At 42.8% G+C, this 25,865-nt stretch overlaps 1 protein-coding gene across 1 annotated transcript; it reads left to right on the top strand.

Annotated features, from left to right (window-relative positions):
- The first annotated feature begins 12,313 nt into the window (after positions 1 to 12,313).
- Positions 12,314 to 25,632, top strand: LOC128642223 (FMR1-interacting protein NUFIP2). The gene is made up of 4 exons (XM_053694922.1): positions 12,314 to 12,709; positions 17,288 to 18,295; positions 24,434 to 24,466; positions 24,559 to 25,632. Exons 1-4 carry the CDS (start codon positions 12,580 to 12,582, stop codon positions 24,606 to 24,608), a joined length of 1,221 nt encoding a protein of 406 aa, XP_053550897.1. The 5' UTR covers positions 12,314 to 12,579; the 3' UTR covers positions 24,609 to 25,632.
- Positions 25,633 to 25,865: the final 233 nt, after the last annotated feature.

Here is a 25,865-nt window from a genome sequence, read left to right as displayed (position 1 = left end):
TGCACAGTGCACATCTAAAACAGCACATGGCAATAGCTTGGCATGTCACATCACACCAGCACGGTCTGGCACAGTTTTAAAAAAAATATATATATAAGCAGAGTACTTTTGACTGTGACAGTATTAGGACTGAATGTCTATGTTCCCCATGTCACATCAGTAGTCTGGTATGAACCATTAAAAAAAAAAAAAAAAAAAAAAAATTTTTTTTTTAGGACTCTTGGGCCCCTCAATAGAGACTGGGCCCTGGGCAGCTGCCCCTTTTGCCCTGTGTTAAAGACGGTCCTGACGGTGATACTGTCAGGGTTTTTTCCCTGTTGTTTGCCATGTGCTGCTGGCAGCCATTTTACTCACCTCTCTTCCTGACTATGGTGCATTGTGGAGGATGCTGCTCATTTCCTACACTTCCTTTTATGGCCAGACTGGTGTTCATCATCCATGAGAGACAGGATGCAGTCTCAGAATTGTGATCTCATAACTTATTATTTAAAGGGCCTCTGTTCAGTATGCTTTGCCTTTGGATTGTCTCAGACCTGTTTGTGAGAGTTCCTGTGTATTACCTGACTGCCTGACGTCCTTCCTGGTTCCTGATCCCTGGCTTGTTCCTGACTCTGCTGTTTTCCTTGTTCCTGATTCCAGCTCGTCTGACTATTCGCTTTGGCTCCTGACTCAGCTCGTCTGACTACCAGCTCTGGTTTTGACTCCTGTCTTGTTATTTTATTTGTGGACTTTTTATTATTTTTTGCTATTAATAAAGGTGCGATTATTTTTGCACTTCTCGTCTCAGTCTGATTCCTGGCACCCTGACATTACGCAAAGGCCATGAATTCTGATGGTGCTAATAATCCACCTTTACCTACCATCATTTCCAGGATGGATGAACAGGATCACCGCTTGGATCAATTTGCACTAGCCCTGCAAACCCTGCTTACTCGCACTGCACATTTGGACCAAAGTGTCCCGCAAGTTATGGCTGCTCCTGTTTCCGCTGCTGCACCTATGCCTACCAGGAGCATGTCCGGTTCTGCACCTCTACCTCAGCGATATGGAGGCGATCCTATTCAGTGCAGAGGGTTTTTGAACCAGGTGAACATTTACTTTGAGATGTTACCTCAGGCGTTTCCCTCTGACAGAGCTAAGGTGGGATTTCTCATCTCGTTACTCTCTGACGCAGCTCTTGCCTGGGCTAATCCCTTGTGGGAGACTAATAAACCTGTGATTTCAAATTACCCTGAATTTGTGGCCTCCTTTCGAAGGGTATTTGATGTTCCGGCTCGCTCCTCTTCTGCTGCTAAACGACCCATGTCCATTCAGCAAGGTACAAGATCTGTTGCTCAGTATGCTATTGAGTTCCGTACGCTTGCCGCAGAGGTAGGTTGGAACAATGAAGCCCTTGTTGCCCGCCTTCTTTCATGGGCTCTCTGATGCGATAAAGACGAAGTTGCTGCCAGAGATTTACCAGAGGATCTCGAGGCATTGGTGTCTTTTTTCATCCTAATTGACATCAGACTCAGAGAGAGGCCCTCTTTCAAGGAGCGCTTGCGGAAGCCTCCTGTTCCGTTGTCTCCTACGTGTTCGTTCCCACCTATGCCTCCCTCTCCTCCCATGCCTCCTGGTCCCGAGTCACCAGGTACTGCTGAGACAATGCAGTTGGGATTCACGCGTCTCTCCGCGGCGGAGAGGGCCTTTAGGAGGAGGGAGGGGCTCTGCCTCTATTGTGGGTTACAGGACCACCATTTGAAGTCTTGTCCTACACGGCCGGGAAATGCTCACACCTAAGGTCCTGTCGGGGGCAGACCTTGGGTGGTTTATCCTCGTCCCCGGAACCGCTTAAGGAGAAACCTTTTGTCACGGTTGTCCTTTCCTGGGTGGACTCCTCCATAGTCACTCAGGCTCTTGTTGACTCCGGTGCTGCGGGCTATTTCATTGACAGTGCTTTTGTATCAAAGCACTCCATTCCTGTTTTGCCTCGGTCCGTTCCGCTTGCTATTGAGGCCATTGATGGCAGGCCCCTTCAGCCCACACTCGTTACTCACGAAACTGCTCCGTTGTCCATGGCTGTTGGGGCTCTCCATTTTGTAACCCTCCAGTTCCAGGTGATAAACTCTCCGCATTTTCCGGTTGTTCTGGGTTATCCCTGGCTCCAAAAGCACAATGCAAGTCTCGAATGGCGCAGGTCCGAAATTTTGTCGTGGTCCCCGCAATGTATTTCCACTTGTCTTCGGAAACCAGTTAAAGTCTTGTGCACTTCTTCTGTATCTCAATTGCCAGAGGAGTACCGGAGAGTTCCTAGACGTGTTTTGACAAGGTGCGTGCCGGTACGTTGCTTCCTCACCGGTCTTACGATTGTGCCGTAGACCTGCAACCCGGAGCCATTCCTCCTCGGGGCCGGGTGTACCCTCTGTCTGTTGCAGAAAATTGTGCTATGGAGGAGTATGTTGCCGATGCTCTGTCGCGGGGAATCATCCGCAAATCCTGCTCTCCTGCAGGGGCTGGCTTCTTCTTTGTGAAGAAAAAGGGTGGCGAGTTAAGACCATGTATCGATTATAGGGGTCTTAATCATCTTACCATTAAGAATGCTTACCCTATTCCACTCATTAAGGAACTCTTTGACCGCCTCAAGGGAGCTACGGTCTTTACTAAACTTGATTTGAGAGGTGCGTACAATCTTGTTAGGATTAAGGAGGGTCATGAATGGAAAACAGCATTTAACACCAGGAGCGGGCATTATGAGTATCTTGTAATGCCCTTTGGCCTATGTAATGCTCCTGCTGTTTTTCAGGAATTTATTAATGATGTCCTACGAGATATGTTGCAACAGTGTGTTGTGGTGCACTTAGACAACATCCTCATACACTCACCCACACTTGAGGCTCACCGTTCTGATGTTACACAGGTTCTTCAGAGACTACGTGAGAATGGCCTGTTTTGTAAACTCGAGAAATGTGAGTTCCATCAGACTTAAGTAACCTTCCTAGGTTATGTTATCTCAGTTGCAGGGTTCTCCATGGATCCTGACAAGTTATCTGCAGTTCTGCAGTGGCCTCGCCCAGTTGGTCTTCAGTCTATGCAACGTTTTTTGGGGTTCGCCAATAACTATAGAAAATTTTCTTCCTTGGTCAAACCTATCACAGACATGACCCGTAAAGAGAATGATCCACTCCATTGGTCACCTACTACCATTAAGGCCTTTGATAGTCTTAAGACTGCCTTTGCTGCTGCTCCAGTTCTGGCTCATCCTAACCCTGTCCTGCCTTTCGTTCTTGAGGTCGATGCGTCTGAGACTGGAGTAGGTGCCCTCTTGTCTCAACGTCCTACGCCTGACGGTTCCTTGCATCCATGTGGTTTCTTCTCTAAGAAATTGTCTCCAGCGGAGTGCAATTATGAAATTGGCGTCAGGGAATTACTGGCCATAATTTTGGCATTCAAGGAATAGAGGCATCTTCTCGAGGGTACTAGCGTGCCAGTGCTCATTCTTACTGACCACAAGAATTTAACTTATCTATCTGAAGCAAAAACGTTTGTCGCCCCGACAGGCCAGATTGGCGCTATTTTTGTCTCGGTTTTATTTATGTGGTCTCCTACCTGCCTGGTAGTAAGAATGTTAGGGCTGATGCCCTCTCTCGACAATTTTCGCCTCTGTCCAAGGAGGAGTCTGTACCTACTCCTGTTATACTCATGACCATATTTTGGCTACCATACGCACTAATTGACTTCTCCCTTGGGGGAGGAGATCCTGGCTGCACAAGGCAATGCACCTCCTGAGAAACCTAGTGGTAAGTGTTTTGTTCCTGAGAATCTTCGAACTAAACTTTTGCACACTTACCACTATCCCAAAGCCGCAGGTCACTCAGGCAAGAACCAAATGATTTGGTCTGTCACTCGACAATTCTGGTGGCCAGGTCTTCGTTCTGATATTGCTGCGTATGTTGCCTCCTGCTCAGTTTGTGCACAGAATAAGATTCCTCGACGTCTTCCTGTGGGTCTTCTTCAACCTATTGCTAATGGTGAGCGTCCTTGGACACATCTTTCCATGGACTTCATTGTCAAGCTCCCTGTTTCCAATGGCAATACTGTTATCCTTATGGTGGTTGACCGTTTTTCTAAAATGTCACATTGCATTCCCTTGATGAAGCTGCCTACCGCTCAGGAGCTTGCTTCGATTTTTGCCCGGGAGGTCTTCTGTTTACATGGGTTACCCAAGGAGATTGTGTCTGACCGGAGTAGCCAGTTTGTATCCAGATTTTGGCTTTCCTTTTGTGCTCAAATTGGGATCCAGCTTTCCTTCTCCTCGGCATATCACCCTCAATCCAATGGGGCTGTGGAACGGTCTAATCAAGCTCTGGAACAGTTCCTCCGTTGCTATGTCTCAGATCACCACAATAATTGGTCTGAACTGTTACCTTGGGCAGAGTTTGCTCGTAATAGTGCTATTAATGCTTCCTCCAAGTTATCCCCGTTCATGGCGAATTATGGGTTTCAAATATCCTTGTTGCCCGATTCATTCATGTCTCAGGGTATTCCGGCTTTCGAGGAGCATCTCCGGCAACTCCGTTCCACGTGGGTGCAGATTCAGGATTGCCTTCATCGTTCTATGCAGCGCCAAAAGTTCCAGGCTGATCGTAGGCGTCTGCCCGCACCTTCCTACCAGGTTGGTGAGAGAGTTTGGCTGTCCTCCCGCAACTTGAACCTTCGTGTGCCTTCCAATAAATTGGCTCCCCGTTATGTTGGTCCTTTTCGAATACTCCGACGGGTTAATCCTGTGGCCTACGCTCTTGACCTTCCTCCTGCTATGCGCATCTCCAATGTTTTTCATGTTTCCCTCTTGAAACCATTGGTTTGTAATCGGTTTACCACTGTGTTGCCTCGTCCCCCGTCCTATCTTTGTTGACAACCATGAGGAGTATGAGGTCAGCAGCATTATTGACTCTCGTATGTCCAGGGGCCGTGTACAGTATTTGGTTCACTGGAGGGGCTATGGTCCGGAGGAGCGTTCTTGGGTTCCCTCCTCTGATGTTCATGCTCCCGCCCTCCTCAGTGCCTTCCATGCCCGTGTTCCCAAATAAGCCTTTGTCCTCCCGCGGGGGAGGGGTCATTGAGGGGAGGGTACTGTCAGGGTTTTTTCCCTGTTGTTTGCCATGTGCTGCTGGCAGCCATTTTACTCACCTCTCTTCCTGACTATGGTGCATTGTGGGGGATGCTGCTCATTTCCTACACTTCCTTTTATGACTAGACTGGTGTGCATCATCCATGTGAGACAGGATGCAGTCTCAGAATTGTGATGTCATCACTTATTATTTAAAGGGCCTCTGTTCAGTATGCTTTGCCTTTGGGTTGTCTCAGACCTGTTTGTGAGAGTTCCTGTGTATTACCTGACTGCCTGACGTCCTTCCTGGTTCCTGATCCCTGGCTTGTTCCTGACTCTGCTGTTTTCCTTGTTCCTGATTCCGGCTCGTCTGACTATTCGCTTTGGCTCCTGACTTGGCTCGTCTGACTACCAGCTCTGGTTTTGACTCCTGTCTTGTTATTTTACTTGTGGACTTTTTATTATTTTTAGCTATTAATAAAGGTGTGATTATTTTTGCACTTCTCGCCTCAGTCTGATTCCTGGCACCCTGACAGATACACATTTAGGGGAATCATGTGGGTATGACCAGGAAGTGCAGACAGGCAGGTTTTTGGCGTAGAGCTTGCTTTACTTCATGCAGAATAGCATTTTGGCTGTAATCTTCCTGCATTATGGTATAGCGTAGCCTCTTAAACAGCTTTAGCAGGTACGTGTTTCCTTTTTACTTATTTCATTCAATGTTGTATTTATGCCTTATCAGTATCCAGTTCTGTTCCTTAATTAGACACATAAAACAAATATTACACTGCAGATATTAAATTGTGTGATGTATATGTTTTTCACTATTTTATTAAATTGATAATTATGCTTGTTTGGCATTATTTAGGATGATTTATTTGCTCATGTTGTGTATGGGTTGCCATGACAACGTAATGGTGCCTTTTTTTCACTAGGGGGTGGTGTTATGGTCTATTTTAACTGTGTGATTCACTTGTTTGACCGAGGAAGGGTGGAGTATCCACAAAACATTATGCACATAAAAGCTACTACTTTAAAAGGATCGGTATTCGCCACGCCCCCTTGACCATGCCCCTGACCACACCCCCACTGGCACCGCGCCAGGTGGTCCCAGTTTCACCTCTAAAAATTATGGTAAGCCTACGTATGTATAGTCAAGCAAGGAGAAATAGTAAAGAAAAAAAGGTAGGAAATGATAAAGTATGGAAAATATATGTGCAAAAATGGAAGCTTAAATACTAATAAAATTGGGTGGGGCTTGTGGACTCTCACTACCATGAAAGAAATGAATTTATCAGGTAAGCATACATTTTGTTTTCTTTCATAAGGTGGTGCGAGACCACAATCCATTATGCATGGAGCTAATACCCAAGCTGTGGGGTAATGAGTAAAGTTGGGTAATGTTCTTCTGCCTGGAGAACTTTCCTACTAAAGGCTGCTTCAGAAGAAGAAAAAAAACATAAAATGGTAGAATTTAGTAAAAGTATGTAGGGATGACCATGTTGCTGCTTTGCAAATTTGTTTAAACAGAAGCTTCATTTTTGAAATCCCAGGAAGTGCAAACTGATCTGGTAGAGTGGGCTGTAATGCACTTTGGGGGAGACTTAGTCGCCTTCAAGTAAGCTTGTGAATCAGGAATTTTTATTTTAAGAAGCTAAAGTAACAGCTGAGGCCCTTTGGCCTTTGCGTGAACCAGAGAAATGAATGAACAGATTAGAGTATTGATTAAAATCCTTCGTAGCCTGCACGTAAAACTTTAAAGCTCTAACTACATTCAAACTATGAAGAAGTCTTTCTTTTTAATCTTTAGGATCAGGACAAAGAGAAGAAACAATTTCTTGATTGATATTATCAGAAGATACAGATTTTGGTAAGAAATTACATTTTGTCGTTAACAAACTAATAAACTACGATAAGGAGGGTCACAGGAAAGACCTGATAACTCGGAAACTCTTCTAGTCAATGAAATTGCTAGGATAAATAATGTTTTCAAATTAAAATATTCTTGAGCTCCATTATCAAACAAGTGGATGTTGCTTCTGATGCCCCTTGTTTTAGGCTCGCCTGAAGCGAAAGTTAAGTAGCAGCGGTCATAAAACCGCTGCTCCTTAAAGGGACAGTCTAGTAAAAAAAAACTTTCATGATTCAGATAGGGCATGTGATTTTAAACAACTTTCCAATTTACTTTTATCATCAATTTTGCTTTGTTTTCTTGGTATTCTTGGCTGAAAGCTAAACCTAGGAGGCTCATATGCTAATTTTTTAGCCCTTAAAGGGACACTGTACTCAATTTTTTTCTTTTGTGATTCAGATAGAGCATGCAATTTTAAGCAACTTTCTAATTTACTCCTATTATACATTTTTTTTTGTTTTGTTTTCTTGCTATCTTTATTTCAAAAAGGCATCTAAGCTATTTTTTGTTCAGAACCATGGACAACACTTGTTTATTGGTGGGTGAATTTATCCACCAATCAGCAAGAACAACTCAGGTTGTTCAACAAAAATGGGCCAGCGTCTAAACTTACATTATTGCATTCAAATAAAGATACCAAGAGAATGAAGAAAATTTGATAATAGGAGTAAATTAGAAAGTTACTTAAAATTTCATGCTCTATCTGAATCACGAAAGAAAAATCTTGGGTTCAGTGTCCCTTTAAAGACCACCTCTTATCTGAATGCATTTTGACATTTTTCACAACTAGAGGGCGTTAGTTTATGTGTGCCATATAGATAACATTGTGCTCACGCCCGTGGAGTTACCTAGGAGTCAGCACTGATTGGTAAAAATGGAAGTCTGTAAAAAAAGAACTGAAATAGGGGGGCAGTCTGCAGAGGCTTAGATACAAGATAATCCCAGAGGTAAATAGTGTATTTATATAACAGTGTTGGTTATGGAAAACTGGGGAATGGGTAATAAAGGGATTATCTATCTTTTTAAACAATAAAAATTCTGGTGTAGACTGTCCCTTTAACCAGATGCGATTGGGATGATTGACAGCCCCTGCTAGCGAACAATTGGCCACCAGTTAGGAGGGGGCGGCATTGCACAAGCATTTATGGTGAAATGCTTGTGGAATGATAAATGCGGGCAACATACTCCACTCGACATTTGATAAATCGAGCCCTTAATGTCTTAAGAATTCATTGGTTCAAAGGGAGAAACTTACACATTTCTAAGACCCAATTTTAGATTCCATGGTGGAGATATAGGCTTAATTACAGGTTTAATTAATTCTGACTTAAAGTGAAAGTAAATCCTAGCGTTTTACAAACGCTAGGATTGATTATTGAAACAAATAAAGGGGACTTTCATTCATGAGGTATAAGATACCTCATGTAGAAAGCTCCTTTATTTGTTTCAATCGATCGCCGTTCTTAGCTGCTATGGCAGCCCACGGCTAAAAAACAATTTTGCTAACAGGTGACGTTTTCACCTCTTAGCCAATAGCTGTGCTGTAAATCTGGCTTGGCGCCCATGGGAAACGGATTTACCCCTTCGGCTATTGGCTAAGAGGTGAAAACGTCACCTCTTAGCAAATAACTGATCTGGTAGAGTGGGCTGTTTTAATCGATCGCTAAGAACAGCGATTGACTGAAAAAAATAAAGGAGCTTTCTACATGAAGTATCTTATACTTCATGAATGAAAGTCCACTTTATTTGTTTCAATAGTAAATCCTAGCATTTGTAATGGGGGAAAGGGGCAGAGAGCTAACTGATGGGGATATGGGGGAAGGGGGCAGAGACTGAGAGTTAGCTAATGGGGATATGGGGGAAGGGGCAGAAAGCAAACTGATGAGGGTATGGGGGAAAGGGGCAGAGAGCTAACTGATGGGGATATGGGGGGAAGGGGGGCAGGAGACTGAGAGTTAGCTAATGGGGATATGGGGGGAAAGGGGCAGAAAGCAAACTGATGAGGGTATGGGGGAAAGGGGCAGAGAGCTAACTGATGGGGATATGGGGGAAGGGGGCAGAGACTGAGAGTTAGCTAATGGGGATATGGGGGAAAGGGGCAGAGAGCAAACTGATGGGGATATGGGGGAAGGGGGCAGAGACTGAGAGTTAGCTAATGGGGATATGGGGGAAAGGGGCAGAAAGCAAACTGATGAGGGTATTGGGGAAAGGGGCAGAGAGCTAACTGATGGGGATATGGGGGAAGGGGGCAGAGACTGAGAGTTAGCTAAGGGGGATATGGGGGAAAGGGGCAGAGAGCAAACTGATGAGTGTATGGGGGAAAGGGGCAGAGAGCTAACTGATGGGGATATGGCGGAAAGGGGCAGAGAGCAAACTGATGGGGATATGGGGGAAAGGGGCAGAGAGCAAACAGATGAGGGTATGGGGGAAGGGGGCAGAGACTGAGAGTTAGCTAATGGGGATATGGGGGAAAGGGGCAGAGAGCAAACTGATGAGTGTATGGGGGAAAGGGGCAGAGAGCTGATGGGGATATGGGGGAAAGGGGCAGAGAGCAAACAGATGGGGATATGGGAGAAGGGGACAGAGACTGAGAGTTAGCTAATGGGGATATGGGGGAAAGGGGTAGAGAGCAAACTGATGAGAATATGGGGAAAGGGGCAGAGAGCAAACTGATGGGGATATGGGAGAAATGGGCAAAGAGTTAACTGATGATCAGCCAAACCTTTGATCAGCCAATGGGAGTGAAACGCGCGTAGGTGGTGGCTAGGCGCTCTGATGCCCGATGTTTGGCTTGCAGGACTTTTCTCTTGCTAATTTGAAGCGGATCTTATTTGGGATATAATCCTTGCGGCATGGAATGGGCAACATCCTTTGACAGCGAGAAAGTTTTCCTGGTGATAATCGCATCTAGGAGAGGTATTATGTAGCTTTGACATGGAACTGCTATATTTGGAGCTTGCTTTAAATTTGCTAGCTGTCTGGACTTCTCTGACTACTATTCAGCTCTTACCTTCCTGCACGCTGCTTCCTCCTCTATGCTATGGAGCACATTCTGCTTGACTGCTTTGCTTGAAAACTACTGGCATACTACTAAGTATTAACAACACTGCATAATTTTCTACTTAAAGGGACACTGAACCCAAATTTTTTCTTCTGTGATTCAGATAGAGCATGCAATTTTAAGCAACTTTCTAATTTACTCCTATTATCAATTTTTTTTGTTCTCTTGCTATCTTTATTTCAAAAAGGCATCTAAGCTATTTTTTTGTTCAGAACCATGGACAACACTTGTTTATTGGTGGGTGAATTTATCCACCAATCAGCAAGAACAACTCAGGTTGTTCAACAAAAATGGGCCAGCATCTAAACTTACATTATTGCATTTCAAATAAAGATACCAAGAGAATGAAGAAAATTTGATAATAGGAGTAAATTAGAAAGTTGCTTAAAATTGCATGCTCTATCTGAATCACAAAAGAAAAAAATTGGGTTCAGTGTCCCTTTAACAAGCAACCATACTTTGAAAACTTGGATATCTGCTGTTGCTTCATTCCCGTATGAAAATATACATTTACTGCTACCCTACCGCTACCTATATTACTAACTTTATCGCATGCATAGATCCCCATGACAACCTGCCCAGACGTGGCCTGTATTTTACAGGGTTTGGTGCAGCAGGGTGTTGCATGCTAAGCCAAGTCATCTGGGACACCAGTTTTGTCTTTAGAATTTTGTGTGTTATGATACGTATTGTTGTATCTTGCACTTTGTGTTGAGTGGATATTTTTTCACTTTGCATTCAGGGATATGTGTTCTGCCATGATATGCCTATTTATAGAAAAACTTGTATTAATAATTAAAAATATTTTGTATATTGTTTAAAATAGTGCTGAAGTCCCTTTCTTTCTACAGTAGGATGACTATATCCTTGGTATCTCTCTGTAATTGCTTTAAAGAAAAATAGGTGCAGAGAGTTAGCTGATGGGGATATGGGTATAAGGGGCAGAGAGTTAGCTGATGGGGATATGGGGGAAAGGGGCAGAGAGTTAGCTGATGGGGATATGGGGGAGAGGTGCAGAGAGGTAGCTGATGGGGATATGGGGGAAAGGGGCAGAGGTAGCTGATTGGGATATGGGGGAAAGGGCAGAGAGTTAGCTGATGGGGATATGGGGGAAAGGGGCAGAGAGTTAGCTGATGGGGATATGGGGGAAAGGGGCAGAGAGTTAGCTGATGGGGATATGGGGGAAAGGGGCAGAGAGTTAGCTGATGGGGATATGGGGGAAAGGGGCAGAGAGTTAGCTGATGGGGATATGGGTATAAGGGGCAGAGAGTTAGCTGATGGGGATAAGGGGCAGAGTTAGCTGATGGGGATATGGGTATAAGAGGCAGAGAGGTAGCTGATGGGGATAAAGGGGCAGAGGTAGCTGATGGGGATATGGGGGAGAGGTGCAGAGAGGTAGCTGATGGGGATATGGGGGAGAGGTGCAGAGAGGTAGCTGATGGGGATGAGGGGCAGAGAGGTAGCTGATGGGGATATGGGGGAGAGGTGCAGAGAGGTAGCTGATGGGGATGAGGGGCAGAGAGGTAGCTGATGGGGATATGGGGGAGAGGGGCAGAGAGGTAGCTGATGGGGATAAGGGGCAGAGAGTTAGCTGGTGGGGATATGGGGGAAAGGGGTAGAGTTAGCTGGTGGGGATATGGGGGAAAGGGGTAGAGTTAGCTGGTGGGGATATGGGGAGAAAGGGGCAGAGAGTAAAATTTATGGGGAAATTGGGTGGCAGAGAGATAGCTGAGGGGATATGGAGTAGATGACTAGCTGAGATGGTTATAGGGAAGAGGGACATTGGGCTGGCTGAGAGGTATAAATGGGGGCGAGGAATAGCATGGGGTTGAGAGCTATAACTATGGGGAACATATTGCAAAAGAAAGAAGGGGTTGGGATGGAAATTACAAATAGTGCGGGCCGGGCTGGACTAGCCAGGTGTTCTATATCGAGAACTCCAATACGAGAACTCCAATATACATCGAAATTCGAAAACTCCAATCTGACGTCACTTCCGGTGATTCCATACATCTGATCTGATTGGTTATTTTCTCAGTGAGTGACAGGATACACAACCAATCAGATAGGCACTGTAATCGCCTATCTCTTCACTATCTATTTTGCCTCCGCTTGGGGGGTTCAAGGGGGGGGGGAGTCCCCCCTGTAAACCTCATTGCCTCAGATTGGATTTTTTGATGTATTGATTGGAGTTCTCGATAGAACACCGTCCCTTTCCCGCCTACTCCCTCCCTCTGTGGCTCCTCCTCTCGCTCCCTCCCTCTCTCTCTGGCTCCTCCTCCAGCCCGGGCCCAGCGCCCTCTCTCTGCTTCCTTCCTCTCTCTGGGTGAGGCAACCGCTCCGGGGCCTGGAACACATTGTGTAAGCGGCAGCAGGCGCCCCCTCCCCCAGCACTCAGCAGACGGGCACCCTCCCCCAGTATATACCAGCGCGACCACTGCCAGCCAACCAGTACCCCGAACAGAGCCCGCAGCTGTTGTTCCCCCCGGGCCGGCAAGCGCGCACACAGGCAGGCCCAGCATGCATAAGGAGAACCAGGCCCAGGATGAGAATAGTAACCCGCGGGAGGGGCCAGGGAGAGGCAAGAAGGACAAACTGAACCCCAGCGAGCTGGACATGAATCATTTAAACAAGAGCCGGGCCAAGACAGGTAATGCCGGGGCTACAGGGCGTCGTCATCTTCTGGTGAGGGATCATGGCCGTGAGGGGGGATTAGTGATTAACAGACTCGGGGATATGATGAGACAGGTGCCGGGGTGAGAAGCTGCGGACGTGACGCGGCGTGTGGTAGTGTGAGACCAATGCCAGAGGCTAGTGGGTATTGCGGGGCACTGGGCTGGTGAACAGGAGCCATAGGCAAACCACTAGCGTCTGTGGTAGTGATGGGGTCATAGGGATTATCAGGGCTACAACAGGTTATTATTGGGGTCTGAGGGGGAGGGCTACTAGTTATTGGGGTCTGTATGGGGTAAGACTACAAGAGGTTATTTCTGAGTTTGGCAGGGGGGGCAGGGCTACATGAGCTTATTGGGGTCTGCAGGCGTGGGGTAGGTCTACAAGTTATTATTGGGGTCTGCAGGCGTGGGGTAGGTCTACAAGTTATTGTTGGGGTCTGCAGGTGTGGCGTAGGTTTAGTCATTATTGTGGTCTATAGGTGAGGGGTAATTCAACAAGAGGTTATTGGGGTCTGCAGTGGGGGCAAGACTACAAGAGGTTATTACTGGGGTCTGCATGGGGGGACAGGGCCACAAGAAGTTGTTACTGGGGTCTGCATGGGTGGGACAGGGCCACAAGAAGTTGTTACTGGGGTCTGCATGGGTGGGACAGGGCCACAAGAAGTTGTTACTGGGGTCTGCATGGGTGGGACAGGGCCACAAGAAGTTGTTACTGGGGTCTGCATGGGGGGACAGGGCCACAAGAAGTTGTTACTGGGGTCTGCATGGGGGGACAGGGCCACAAGAAGTTGTTACTGGGGTCTGCATGGGGGGGACAGGGCCACAAGAAGTTGTTACTGGGGTCTGCATGGGGGGGGACAGGGCCACAAGAAGTTGTTACTGGGGTCTGCATGGGGGGGACAGGGCCACAAGAAGTTGTTACTGGGGTCTGCATGGGGGGGACAGGGCCACAAGAAGTTGTTACTGGGGTCTGCATGGGGGGGACAGGGCCACAAGAAGTTGTTACTGGGGTCTGCATGGGGGGGGGCAGGGCCACAAGAAGTTGTTACTGGGGTCTGCATGGGGGGGGCAGGGCCACAAGAAGTTGTTACTGGGGTCTGCATGGGGGGGACAGGGCCACAAGAAGTTGTTACTGGGGTCTGCATGGGGGGGACAGGGCCACAAGAAGTTGTTACTGGGGTCTGCATGGGGTTGGGACAGGGCTACAAGAGGTAATTGTAGGGGTCTGCGGGGGACATGGCTACAAGAGGATAATACTGCGTTATGCAGGGGGTGCTGGGCTACAAGAGATTACTGCGCGTGTGTTTAAGCTCAATGGAGTTGATATGAAGTTGTGCATGTTTGAGGCACTGTTGGGGTAGGTTTGAGAGATTAATGGGTCTATTATATCTGGAAATAAGATTGAGAAGGCCTAATCTTGCTGCTAGAAGTCTTCTGGGGTCTACACCTGATATTGCTGTGGGCAGAAATAAAAAAAAAAGTATTAGTGGGCGCAGGGATTACAAATATTCTGTACAGGTGCATATAAGGCTGGGCTCCTACTGTCGTAAATTAGATGGTGTTAGAGGCAGTGGGTACATGGTCTGATTTTATGCTTGGATGTAATAATTTTGGGGCAGGGTGATTTTTGTGGGAAGAATTCTAGGTAACAGATGAGCTGGGCATGCTTTAGATGTGTTGTACTGCATAAACAGATCAAATTATTGAAAGGACATATTATTCTAAAAATATAATCTCTCTCTTCAAGAGCATTTTATATTTAAACAAATTGTTATTGTTTAGCTCCTTCGTCCAGCACACTCCCATGACAAAAATAATTAATGCTGCCAGTGAGCCAATCAGGAGTGGATATATATATATATATATATATATATATATATATATATATATATATATATTTTACAATAACAGGCCTCATCCTTATTTGAATCGGTACAGGAATCTATCGGGAGCATGCTTTGACTATTAAACTCCTTTTGCAAGAATTAAAAACTTTCACTAGAACGCATTTTTAAAGTCATGGTAAACTTTACATTTTTAAAAATCTGGTCTGGTATCTAAGTGATATTTTAGAAGGACTTTAATTGATCACTTCTAATGAAGATGTGCTGTAACTTTGTTTTTAATCTAGCTGTGCCATTCTTATACCCCATGCTCTGATTTCCCACAAAAATCATATTTGTTTTGAGCTAACAGTTTGAACTATTCTAGCCGTACAGCACTTTATTTTTATTTTTTAAATAGCTAGAGTGCTGATTGGAGAACAGTTCAAACCTTTGGCTAACAAAAAATAATTTTGAAGTGAGCGGCAGGATCGTGGTATATTAGAATAATCTTGGTGTATTAGAATGGCACGGCTAGATTAAAGTTTTTACAGCGCATCTTCATTAGAAATGATCTATTAAAGTCCCTGTAAAATATTGCTTAGGTTCAAGGCTTGGTAAATTTTACGTTTTAAAATAAATAATTAGCAGCCTACCTATAGAACATTTTTGTTAATTATTATCAGATATGTTTGAGAAACTGTTTACTTCCTGCATTTCACTCTATGCAGATAGTGTTTTGTGCTTTTGTCCCTCTCATCCAACAGTTTCAGTTAGGGGTCATCCCCTCCACCCAGAGGAGTCTTAGGCTATTGAATTTGCTAATTATCTGCAGTGTTTATAAACCTAACAAACCAGACCTTTCCCCCATCCTAGAAGCCATGTTGTATTCAATGTGCCACACCAAAACTTCTATTTATTTTTTCAAGTTCCAATTTTTTTATCATAAGTAATTCTCTGTCCTAAAAATAGGTTATGGTGAGCTCCTCTCACCCTGATCTAAATAAAGATCAACACACAACTGTACTCAGTTACTTGCTGTCTGATAAATCTGTTTATTTAGCCTTCTGCATCAGTTTTGCTTAACCGGCATATTTACACACACTCAAAGCAGCTGCTTCCGTCTTTCTGTGTCCAAGGGTGGAGTTTGCAAATATGGCTGCCGTTCACTCCATAGTGAGCACGTTTTAAATAAGACAAAACTTTTCAGCTTTAAGAAGTAGGCTTTTTATTTCATTTTTATCAATAGAATCTATCTCAATCAAATTGGTTTTAGAATTAAATTGTATTTTAAAAGCAGCCTGGGATTCCATACCCCACTGAATATTTTTACCCTGCATACATTGCTGTTGTCTGCACTCATGTTTATACAGTATGTGGCTATTGCACATTATTTTTTTGTGTTTATTAGGCTTGGTATTATATAAATAGGGCTGGCATTTTCCACCACTGTGTGATATCAGGTTCTATAATACTTCCCTTTCTGATAAACATCTTTTTTTATTGCAGAACTTCTTGTGTAAAAAAAAAAAAAGTGCTAATTCAAAATATATAGTATTCTAAACCAATGCTCTGTTTGCATTAGTGTGGTATCAATTTGTAATTTCACTACATTTACTTGCTGTAGAATAACATCAGCCAAGTCTAAACATTTTTATAAGAAATTTAAGATCTTGTTTGATACAAGGTTTTGTTTTTTTATAATGGCCAAACAGCACCCACCAATCTGGCCTTGAGACCACAGCTGACGAGGCTAGCCATGGTCAAATTTTATTATAAAATATATCGTTTTGCAGTTGTTAAATGTTTGACAGTTAGTCAGATATGTAGCATGGTTTGCCTTTAAAAGTCTGCAGTGTTTGTTTTCGGTTCAGAGAATTGGAAGGAAAAAAACTATTGCCACTAATTTCAATGCTAAATTGCACAAATGCGTCAAAATAAAGTATATTGCAAATCCCACTCAGTATTTTCGACACATTGGTGCTCCTGAGGTAAATGCTGCTAGTGAGCCAATTAGAAATGGCATATGCATGTAGCTGCCAATAGGATGGAGTCCTGCTCAGTAAATATGCTATCTGTTGTGACTGCTGAGCAGATCTTTAAACAATATATTTTGCACTAGTGCCCCATGCTATATGTTTAGCTTACAAAACAGTACTTCAAGTGATGCTAAACTTTACTTCTTTGGAAAAGAAACAATATTTTAGATGGAGTTAAATTAATCAGTTGTAATGAAGATGAGCTGTTACTTTTAATCTAGCTGTGCCATTCCAATACCCCACGTTCTGTACGTCCACTTCAAAACTCATATTTTATGTGAGTTTAACGATTTGAACTTTTATCCAATTGGTGCTCTAGCCGTATGGCACTTTTTTTGTAGCTAAAGCACCGACTGAAGAACAGTACAAACCATTAACTCACAAAAAATGTCTTGAAGTGGAAGGCCAGAGAGTGGGTATTAGAATGGCACAGCTAGATTAAGTAAGTTACAGCGTATCGTTATTAGAAGTGATCAATTAAAGTCCCTATAAAATATTGTTTCTATTCCGCATCATATGATTATAAAAAGTGGAAAGTTTACCATCACTTATTTTTTTCTGTATTATGGACCCTTCAGCTCTAATGACTACAGTTTGTGTGTGTATGTATATGCCTAGTGATAATTATACAGTGCTGTAACAAGTTATCTGTTGTCCAGTTTAAACTCAGACCTGTATTTTATGTTCTCAGGCACGTGGGACTCTAACGGCTTTGGGCCGGACCCAGAAATTGAGTCGTTAGCTGGCCGGACCGAGGAGAGTGTTCCCCTCAGCCCCTCTAACTCTCTAAACCTTCGTCACCTGCGAAACTGTGAGAGAGACTCGTCAGGGCGACAACACCAACGGTCTCCTACCACCCAATACCACCCTAACCAGTACTCCCACCATTATCACCACCACTACCGTCCCTTCTATCGCAAAGGCTACTGGGACTATGAAAGCCAGTACCGTGATGGTAAACGAAAGGAGTGGGTGCCACGGCCTAATGGAGGAGGTCGCACCCAACGTCCTAGGCACAGAGAGGCCTTAAATTCTGCTGATGGTTCATGTGGAGATGGCAGGAAGGATCAAACCACCATAGACAAGGGGAAAGCAGGCCAAACGGCAGTGGTATCACGTCAACCTTCTCCCCCAGTCAAAGACGAGCAGGCCACAGACAGCTGGTCACTTTTTAAACCTTTGCCAGTGTTTCCAGTTGACAGCAGCAGTGCCAGGACACTGCCAAAAATCAGCTATGCTAGCAAGGTAAAAGAAAACCTTGATAATAAAGGACTAGTGCCCAGCTCGGCTCTCCGAACCTCCAATGGGCTACCTAACTGCCTGCAGAACACAAACACAGCAGACCCCCACACAGATAGCCCCTCTCCTGCCCCTGTCCCTACAACAGGCTCACTTTCTTCCTCGTGTTCTTCCCTCTCCTCCACACCCCCCTCACCAGTTAGTCAAGAGAACCTTGGTGCCATTTTCCAGAATGAATGGGGGCTGTCTTTTATCAATGAGCCTGGGGCTGGACAAGCAGAGGTGAAAGGTTCAGAGGAAGAAAAAATGGGAAGAGAGGAAATTGGCGGAGGGGGTGATAACTCAACAGAAGTGTTGGGGAGACTGTGCCTGCATGGATTTTTCGTGGAGGGAGAAGAAAGTGAGGAGAATACAAATTCTCGAAAAGACCTGGAGGCTATGGTCACCTACAGCACTCAAGGTGAGAACAGTAACAAGCCATGGGGGGCAATGAGTGTTGTGTTATAAGATGGTTAAAGGGACATTGAACCCAAAAATGTTCTTTTGTGATTCAGCTAGAGCATGAATTTTTAAGCAACTTTCTAATTTACTCCTATTATCAAATTTTCTTTATTCTCGTTGTATCTTTATTTGAAATGCAAGAATCTAAGTTTAGATGCCGGCCCATTTTGGTGAACATCCTGGGTTGTCCTTGCTGATTGGTGGAAAAAATCCATCCACCAATCAAAAAGTGCTGTCCAGAGTTCTTAACCCAAAAAAGCTTAGATGGGTTTTATTTCAAATAAAGATAGCAAGAGAACGAAGAAAGATTGATAATAGGAGTAAATTAGAAAGTTGCTTAAAATTGCCTGCTCTATCTGAATCACAAAAGAAAAACATTGGGTTCAGTGTCTCTTTAATAAAGATATGCCGGTGAAGCAGTCGTCCTGTGGTGGAGTAGAACAGATCTGCAGGGTATAGGAGATATTAAACAGTGCTCCTGTTAATTGAAAAATAACTTGCTTGTTTTTTTGCAAAATTATCACTTATACTCAGTGTAGCCGCTACCCCCAGTGATTTAAAAGTAGATGATTTATAAAACCTATATTTTTTTTTTGTCAGTTCTGGGAATGAGCAAATCTGACTCCTTTTTATCTGGTCTATTCACTAGCCTAGAGGTTTTTTGCCATCAAGCTAAGATAAACCTTCCTGCAAAGGCTGTGTCCTACTAGTAGGGCTGTGACAGGTAATAGATGAATAATACCTACAGCAATGATTTTTATCAAAGGGATTTGAAACCCAAATTTTGTCTTTCATAATTCAGATTGAACATGCAACTTTCTATTTTACTCCCATTAATTTTTCTACATTTTAGCCACCAGCCAGCAAGTGCTACCCAGGTACTGAATAAAAAAGGGACGGGCTCCTAAGCTTTACATGTCTGCTTTTCAAATAAAGATACCAAGAGAAGGAAGAGAAATTGATGAGTAAATTAGAAAGTTGCTTAAAATTGCTGCTCTTTCTGACACATGAACAAAAATGTGTTTCATATCCCTTTTAAGTATAAGCAACTGCTCAGTCCTTTTTGGTTACAATGAAACAGACTGTTTAACCTTTTCCCGCCGTTATGACGGAATAAAACGTCTTAGCCAATGGCTGTCCTGAAGCCAACTACGCTTGCAGGATTTGATCGCGGTCTGGAGGGTGTTCCTGGCATCATAGGGATGCCCCAGACCCGATCCCATAATTGAAATCTCGCGATCGTGTGATTTCAATTTGTTTACATCGGAACGTTGTTCCGATGTAGACTTTATAACCCAGTCACGAAAGGGATAACAAGAGACAGTAAGTAACCATAAACAAATGCGCAGGATAGAGCATGAAAATGTACACAGCTTTCATATTTACTTATTAATTTTGCTTAGTTTTCTTAGTATCCTTTGTTAAAGAGTAATTGTAGGTGAGCTCAGGAGCGTGCATGTCTCTTTGGCCATCTGGCAGCAACTCCTCAGCCTACCTAGCTCTTCTACTGTCAGGCTAGCTTTGTTCTTTTGGTATCCTTTGTTGAAGAGTAGAGCTAGGTAGGCTGAGGAGTGTGACTGTAGCAGCCTATAGTAAAGGTGTTTGCAACCACATATAACATTGCTATAAACAATGTTGCAAACATTGCTGCCAGATGGCCAAAGAGACATGCACGCTCCTGAGCTCACCTACAATTACTCTTAACAAAGGATACCAAGAGAACAAAGAACATTTGACAAAAGAAATATAAGTTTTTTTTTTCATGCTCTGAGTCATTAAAGTTTAATCTTGACATTAATGTCCCTCCTTAGGCTGCTCATTCGCTCAGTTATAACTCCAGCCTGTGCTCAGATAGGGAAGTCCTTGAGCACTGGAATTGAGGAACGCTGTATTATTGCAGTAGTGCTTGCAAATGACTGTTTATACCCTGGGGTTAAAATGTTTATTCTCTGCTCAAGAGCAGCAATGTAATGCTGGGAGCTGAGCATATCTGGTGACTCAGTTACAAAAGGTGTAGCCACCAATCAGCACCTAACTCCCAGTAGCGCCTTGGTTTTCAACAAAGGACACCATCTGGCCATCTAAAGACTTTTCATACTGGTGGTGCCCATTACTTTGAAGCTATATATTGAAGAACTAAATGTAAAGTTTTAAACCATTATATTTGAAAAAATAAATATATATATATTTATTTTCTAAGGCTAACCTTTGCTTCGAATACATCATTATTTGAATCATGTTTTAGTGTTTGTCCATTTAGCCAAGATGGCTCCTGTGTTGGGTTTAATACAGGCTGGTGTGTGCGCGTTGGCTGCTGTGTGGGGAGTACAGGAATTGCAGAGATATTTATAACAGCGGGTGTGTTCGGTCAGTTGCCTATAACTGTTTGTCAGGCCCTTTGTGGAGCAGTAATATACCACTGATGCTCATCTAGTGATTGGTGGCTACGCACAGGTCACTCCTGTTGGCTTAACGACTTTTAGCTCTGGACTAGTGTGTTTTCCCTCTCCAAAAAGCAATCCTCTAATGCAGGGCTCAACAAACCTAGGAGCCCACTGGCTCCTAGAATTTATTCCTGGCTGATAACCCAAAAAGTTATGTCTGGCTACTAATATTCTTATGAGCTCCTAATAATGTTAAACAGATTTGTCGACCCCTGCTCTAATGCATTAGAAAATTATTTTTGCAGCTGTCAGTAATCCCCTATAAATGTTTATTAAAAAGACAGTAAAGTCAAAAATAAACTTTCATAATTCAGATAGGGCATGCAATTTTAAACAACTTTCCCAATTTTATAAAAGTTGCTTTCTTCTTTTGGTATTATTTGTTGAAAGCTAAACCTAACTAGCCTCATATGCTATTTTATTAGCCCTTTGCGGGTGCACCACCCATCTGATTTTACTGACCACCCGGCTAAAATTTTAGCCCATATTAAGTTTGGTAGCTAATATTTAAAAATGTTATTTTTAATTGTCATTAAATAAATTTCTGTTTATAATGCAATTCATTTTTGCTTTAGCTAGCAGAAAATATTACTGTCCCCACCTGGCTACTTCATAATACCACCCAGCTGGCAACATTTTCTAAAAAAGAAAAATTCTGGAGTATACTGTCCCTTTAAAGTGAAGGTCCATTTTGATGAATTAGAGCCCGGTTTTTAATAATCCTATTAAAAACAAGGGCACTTTAATTAATCAAAATTGACATTTCACTGTTTTCTTCAAAAACTTACCTTTTATTCTGAATGCTGCTCCAGCGATTTTCCCTCGGCCGTCGGAAGCCTCTGCAGAGGTCAGAAATGACAAAACAGGTTTCCTCCAATCACAGCTTCCCCCCCCCCCCCCGGGGGAATCTTGGCCTGACGCTGTGATTGGAGGAAGCCAGATTTTGTCATTTTGGACCCGCAAAAGACAGCTTGCGAAGGGCGGGGGAAGTGCTGGAGCGGCTGCCAGGGTGTTAAAAGGTACGTTTTTGAAGAAAACAGTGAAATGTCAATTTTGATAAATTAAAGTGCCCTTGTTTTTTTTAATAGGTTTATTAAAAACCGGGCACCGATTCATCAAAAATGGACCTTCACTTTAAGGGAAATGAATAACTGCAGTGTATCTTAAGTGTATGTGTTGCTAGTTTTACCCTTGGGGCAGATTTATCAAATACATCGGATCATGTCCGCCGGACATTGATAAAAGCCGCCAGCATACACTGTCGGCATTAATCATTGCACAAACATTTCTGGTGAACTGCGTGTGCAATGTCGCAGTCAATCGGCCACTTGCGGGGTGTCAATCATCCCGATCGTATTTGATTGGGATGATTGCTGTCTGCCACCTCAGAGATGGCTTATGTTTTAAAGGGACAGTCTAGTCAAAATTAAACTTTCATTATTCAGATAGGACTTGTAATTTTAATCAACTTTCCACAATTACTTTTTTCATCAAATTTGCTTTTTTCTCTTGGTATTCTTAGTTGAAACTAACCTAGGCAGACTCATATGCTAATTTCTAAGTCCTTGAGAGCTGCCTCTTATCACAGGCTTTTTAAATTCTTTTCAACACAGAGATTGAAAGTACACGTGGGCCATATAGATAACACTGTTCAGGCACAGAACGTTTTTTTTAAGATTTAGCACAACACAATGCTAAATGCAAGACAATAGAAAATAAACAGTCATGTGATCAGGGGGCTGGAAGAAGGCTCCTAGATACAAGGCAATCAGAGGTAAAAAGTAAATTATATAACTGTTGGTTATACAAAATGGGGAATGGGCTAATAAAGGGATTATCTATATTTTAAAACAATAACAATTCTATTGTAGACTGTCTCTTTAAAAGAGCTGCGGTCTTATGACCACTGCTTCTTAAAGGGGCAGTATACCTCATTTTCATATAACTGCATGTAATAGACACTACTATAAAGAATAAAGATGCACAGATAACGATATAAAAATCCAGTATAAAACTGTTCTAAAAAACCTACTTAGAAGCTCTCAGTTTAGCTCTGTTTGAAAAGGTAGTTGAAAAAAACCCAACCTGCAAGTGGGAAATAAGACACCCCCGCTCCCACCCCCCCCCCCCCCCCCCTCCCCCTTCCTCTTTGCATATGAGAAGACCCTTTACACAAACAGGAGCAAGCTGGAGAAGGTAGCTGACGGTATTCACATAAAGCTTTGGGGCTTGGTTGGGAGTCTGAAAATCAGAGCAATGTTATTTAAAAATAAGCAAAACTATCCATTTAAAAAAAACAAAAAAACTTTATGGGCTATATAAATAGATCTACAAAACATTTATTCAAAGAAAAAATGTGTATAATGTCCCTTTTTTAAGTTTCAGGCGGACCTGAAACTTCGGGGGTAGATTGCAGCATCCACTGTTTGATAAATCTACCCCTAACAGTCTATATTGCCTTCAGTGAAATCTAATTTTTCAATATGTTAATCCCTGAACTGTTCATGAACTATGCTACAAAATGAGTGTGTTATGGTTTCAAAACGTGTCTACAACTTCTGCCTATATAAAAATAGTTTGTAATTCCTGTTTAGTACTCGCCTTTTATTTTATAATGTAAACCTTCAGTCACAGCCATATACTAGTAATATGATGTATGCCTGCCCCTGGTGTATTAGCTGTAATTTATTTTCATTTGCATGTAGTTGTGACTCAAAGGGACAGTCTACTAGAAAATATTGTTTAAAAACGATACATAATCCCTTTATTACCCATTCCCCAGTTCTGCATAACCAACACTGTTATATTAATTTACTTTTTTTTACATCTGTTAACCTTGTATCTAAGCCTCTGCAGACTGCCCCTTATTTCAGTTCTTTTGTCAGACTTGCATTTTAGCCAATCGGTGCTGACTCATAAATAACTCCAGGAGTGAGCACAGTTATCTATATGGCACACATGACCTAGCACTGTCTAACTGAAAAAGCTCAAAATGCTTTCAAGGACTTATAAATTAGCATATGAGCCTACCTAGGTTTAGCTTTCAGCAGAAAATATCTAGAGAAAAGTTGTTTAAAATTGTATTCCCTATCTGACTCATGAATTGTTTACTTGACTGTTCCTTTAAATTGTATCCTGGAATCTAGGTTTATGGATTTATTTCCGTGTCACAGTAAGATAATCCTGTGGCTTTAAAGGGACAGCAAAGTAAAAATGTATCTCTCATAATTCTGATAGAACATGAAATTTTAAGCAACTTTCCCCTTTTTCTTCTATCATCCAATTTGCTTTGTTCTCTTGGTAGCCTTTGTTGACAAAACATAGCTAGACATGCTCAAGAGCAGCAATGTACTACTGGGAGCTAGCTGCTAATAGGCGACTGCACATATAAGCCGTTGTCATTGGTTCATCTGTTCTATTCAGCTAGCTTCCAGTAGTGCACTGCTGCTCCTTCAATAAATGATACCAAGAGAATAGAGCAAGTTTAATAACAAAAACAAAATGGAAAGTTGTATAACATTGTATGTTCTATCTGATTTCATGTCTTTTAAAAAGCTGATAGTTTATAGGCGCACAAAGTATATAATCATTTAACATAGTTATATATCAAAATATTTTGTATATTTTATTTATATATTTTTTTTATTTCCTAGAGTGGGATCGGGTGTGGAACCAACATAAGAAAGGTAAGAGCAATACACATCTCACACCACTGTGTTCAAGGCTACAATTGAGACGTGAAAATAAAGCATCATTCTTATTTTTTTACCTTTCTCAGATCCTTCTCGTGTGGTGCTGTATACAGAGATACTGGATGGAAAGGGTTAATCTTCCCTATATGAGTAAAGGAGAGAGGGGCCACAAGGTCTGCAGGTCCCACGCACAATCCCTTCTCCGCACAGAATCCGCAGCGCGGGATTTCAGATACGCCACGAATAACGTACCCCAAGAGAGAACCCTTTAACTCCTTCCCTCCTTGCAGTGCAGAAGGGGTTAAAAGTGGAATTCCCTGGAGAAATTTTTAAGTTTTCACTGTTCTCTTCCTCCTTATCCTGAATTTGTCTTGCACCTTGTTTTATTTGTTTGCCTGCTCTTGGTAGAGGGGTCCATGCTCTGTGGCACATTGCCGGACTCCTTTCCCATCAGTTGGATTGTTTCTCTGCTCTTGGTAGAGGGGTCCGTGCTCTGTTGCACATTGCCGGACTCCTTTCCCATCAGTTGGATTGTTTGCCTGCTCTTGGTAGAGGGGTCCGTGCTCTGTTGCACATTGCCGGACTCCTTTCCCATCAGTTGGATTGTTTGCCTGCTCTTGGTAGAGGGGTCCGTGCTCTGTTGCACATTGCTGGACTCCTTTCCCATCAGTTGGATTGTTTGCCACACTGGGTCTACCTGCTGACTTCTCAGTAAGGTATTTTAATTTTCTCAAAGGCCGCAAAACCTGCAGCCCATGATTTTCTGTTTCTCTCTTTATTATTTTTCTGCTGTGTCAAATCATCTACAGGGTTCCTTGCTGTTAAAATATAAATACAGACTTCAATTAACTTTAATCCCTAAACGATTTTTCTATAAAAAAATAAAAACCTGTTGAAATCTGATACGGTGCAGATATAGATTATGAAAGGGATACAACTGTATCAATCTATATAAGGAGAAGGAACATTTTTGGAAATCCAATTTCCCTTGTAGGTTTTTTGACACATTCTTGTCTGTTTTTTTTTTTTTTTTTTTTAAATCTCGCATCCTATTTTAACCTTTTCCCACAATATATTGTGGCTGTGACATCAAACTGGCAACTGTTTTCCTGCCGGCCTGGGATTTATATTGTGATTAAAGCAAAATTTCTGTTTTATTACTATGTTGTCCTTTTTTTATTTGTGTTCCCAATCGATCAATAAGCTGTCAAACAGAAAGATTCAAGTATTTTTAGTTTTTCTTTTTTAAATATTTTTTGAGGCTTCCAATTCATAGTACATAAACGATGCATTTTAGAAGAATCTCTACACAAAAAGAAAAATGTTTCAAATTGTATATAGTACCAAGATATATTAAACATATTTATAAGGCATTGTTTGTAGAATATTGATA

This window comes from Bombina bombina, chromosome 11 (assembly GCF_027579735.1).
Source record: "Bombina bombina isolate aBomBom1 chromosome 11, aBomBom1.pri, whole genome shotgun sequence".
Lineage (NCBI taxonomy): Eukaryota > Metazoa > Chordata > Amphibia > Anura > Bombinatoridae > Bombina > Bombina bombina.
The sequence above is the reverse complement of the archived record's forward strand: the minus strand, read 5'-3'. Positions and strand labels throughout refer to the sequence as shown.

Excerpts from the sequence above, each read along its gene's own strand:
- LOC128642223 (XM_053694922.1), top strand. The coding sequence starts at position 12,580 with ATGCATAAGGAGAACCAGGCCCAGGATGAGAATAGTAACCCGCGGGAG. Across the intron at positions 18,296-24,433 it reads GGTCACCTACAGCACTCAAG|AGTGGGATCGGGTGTGGAAC; the intron begins GTGAGAACAGTA and ends TTTATTTCCTAG. Across the intron at positions 24,467-24,558 it reads GTGGAACCAACATAAGAAAG|ATCCTTCTCGTGTGGTGCTG; the intron begins GTAAGAGCAATA and ends TACCTTTCTCAG.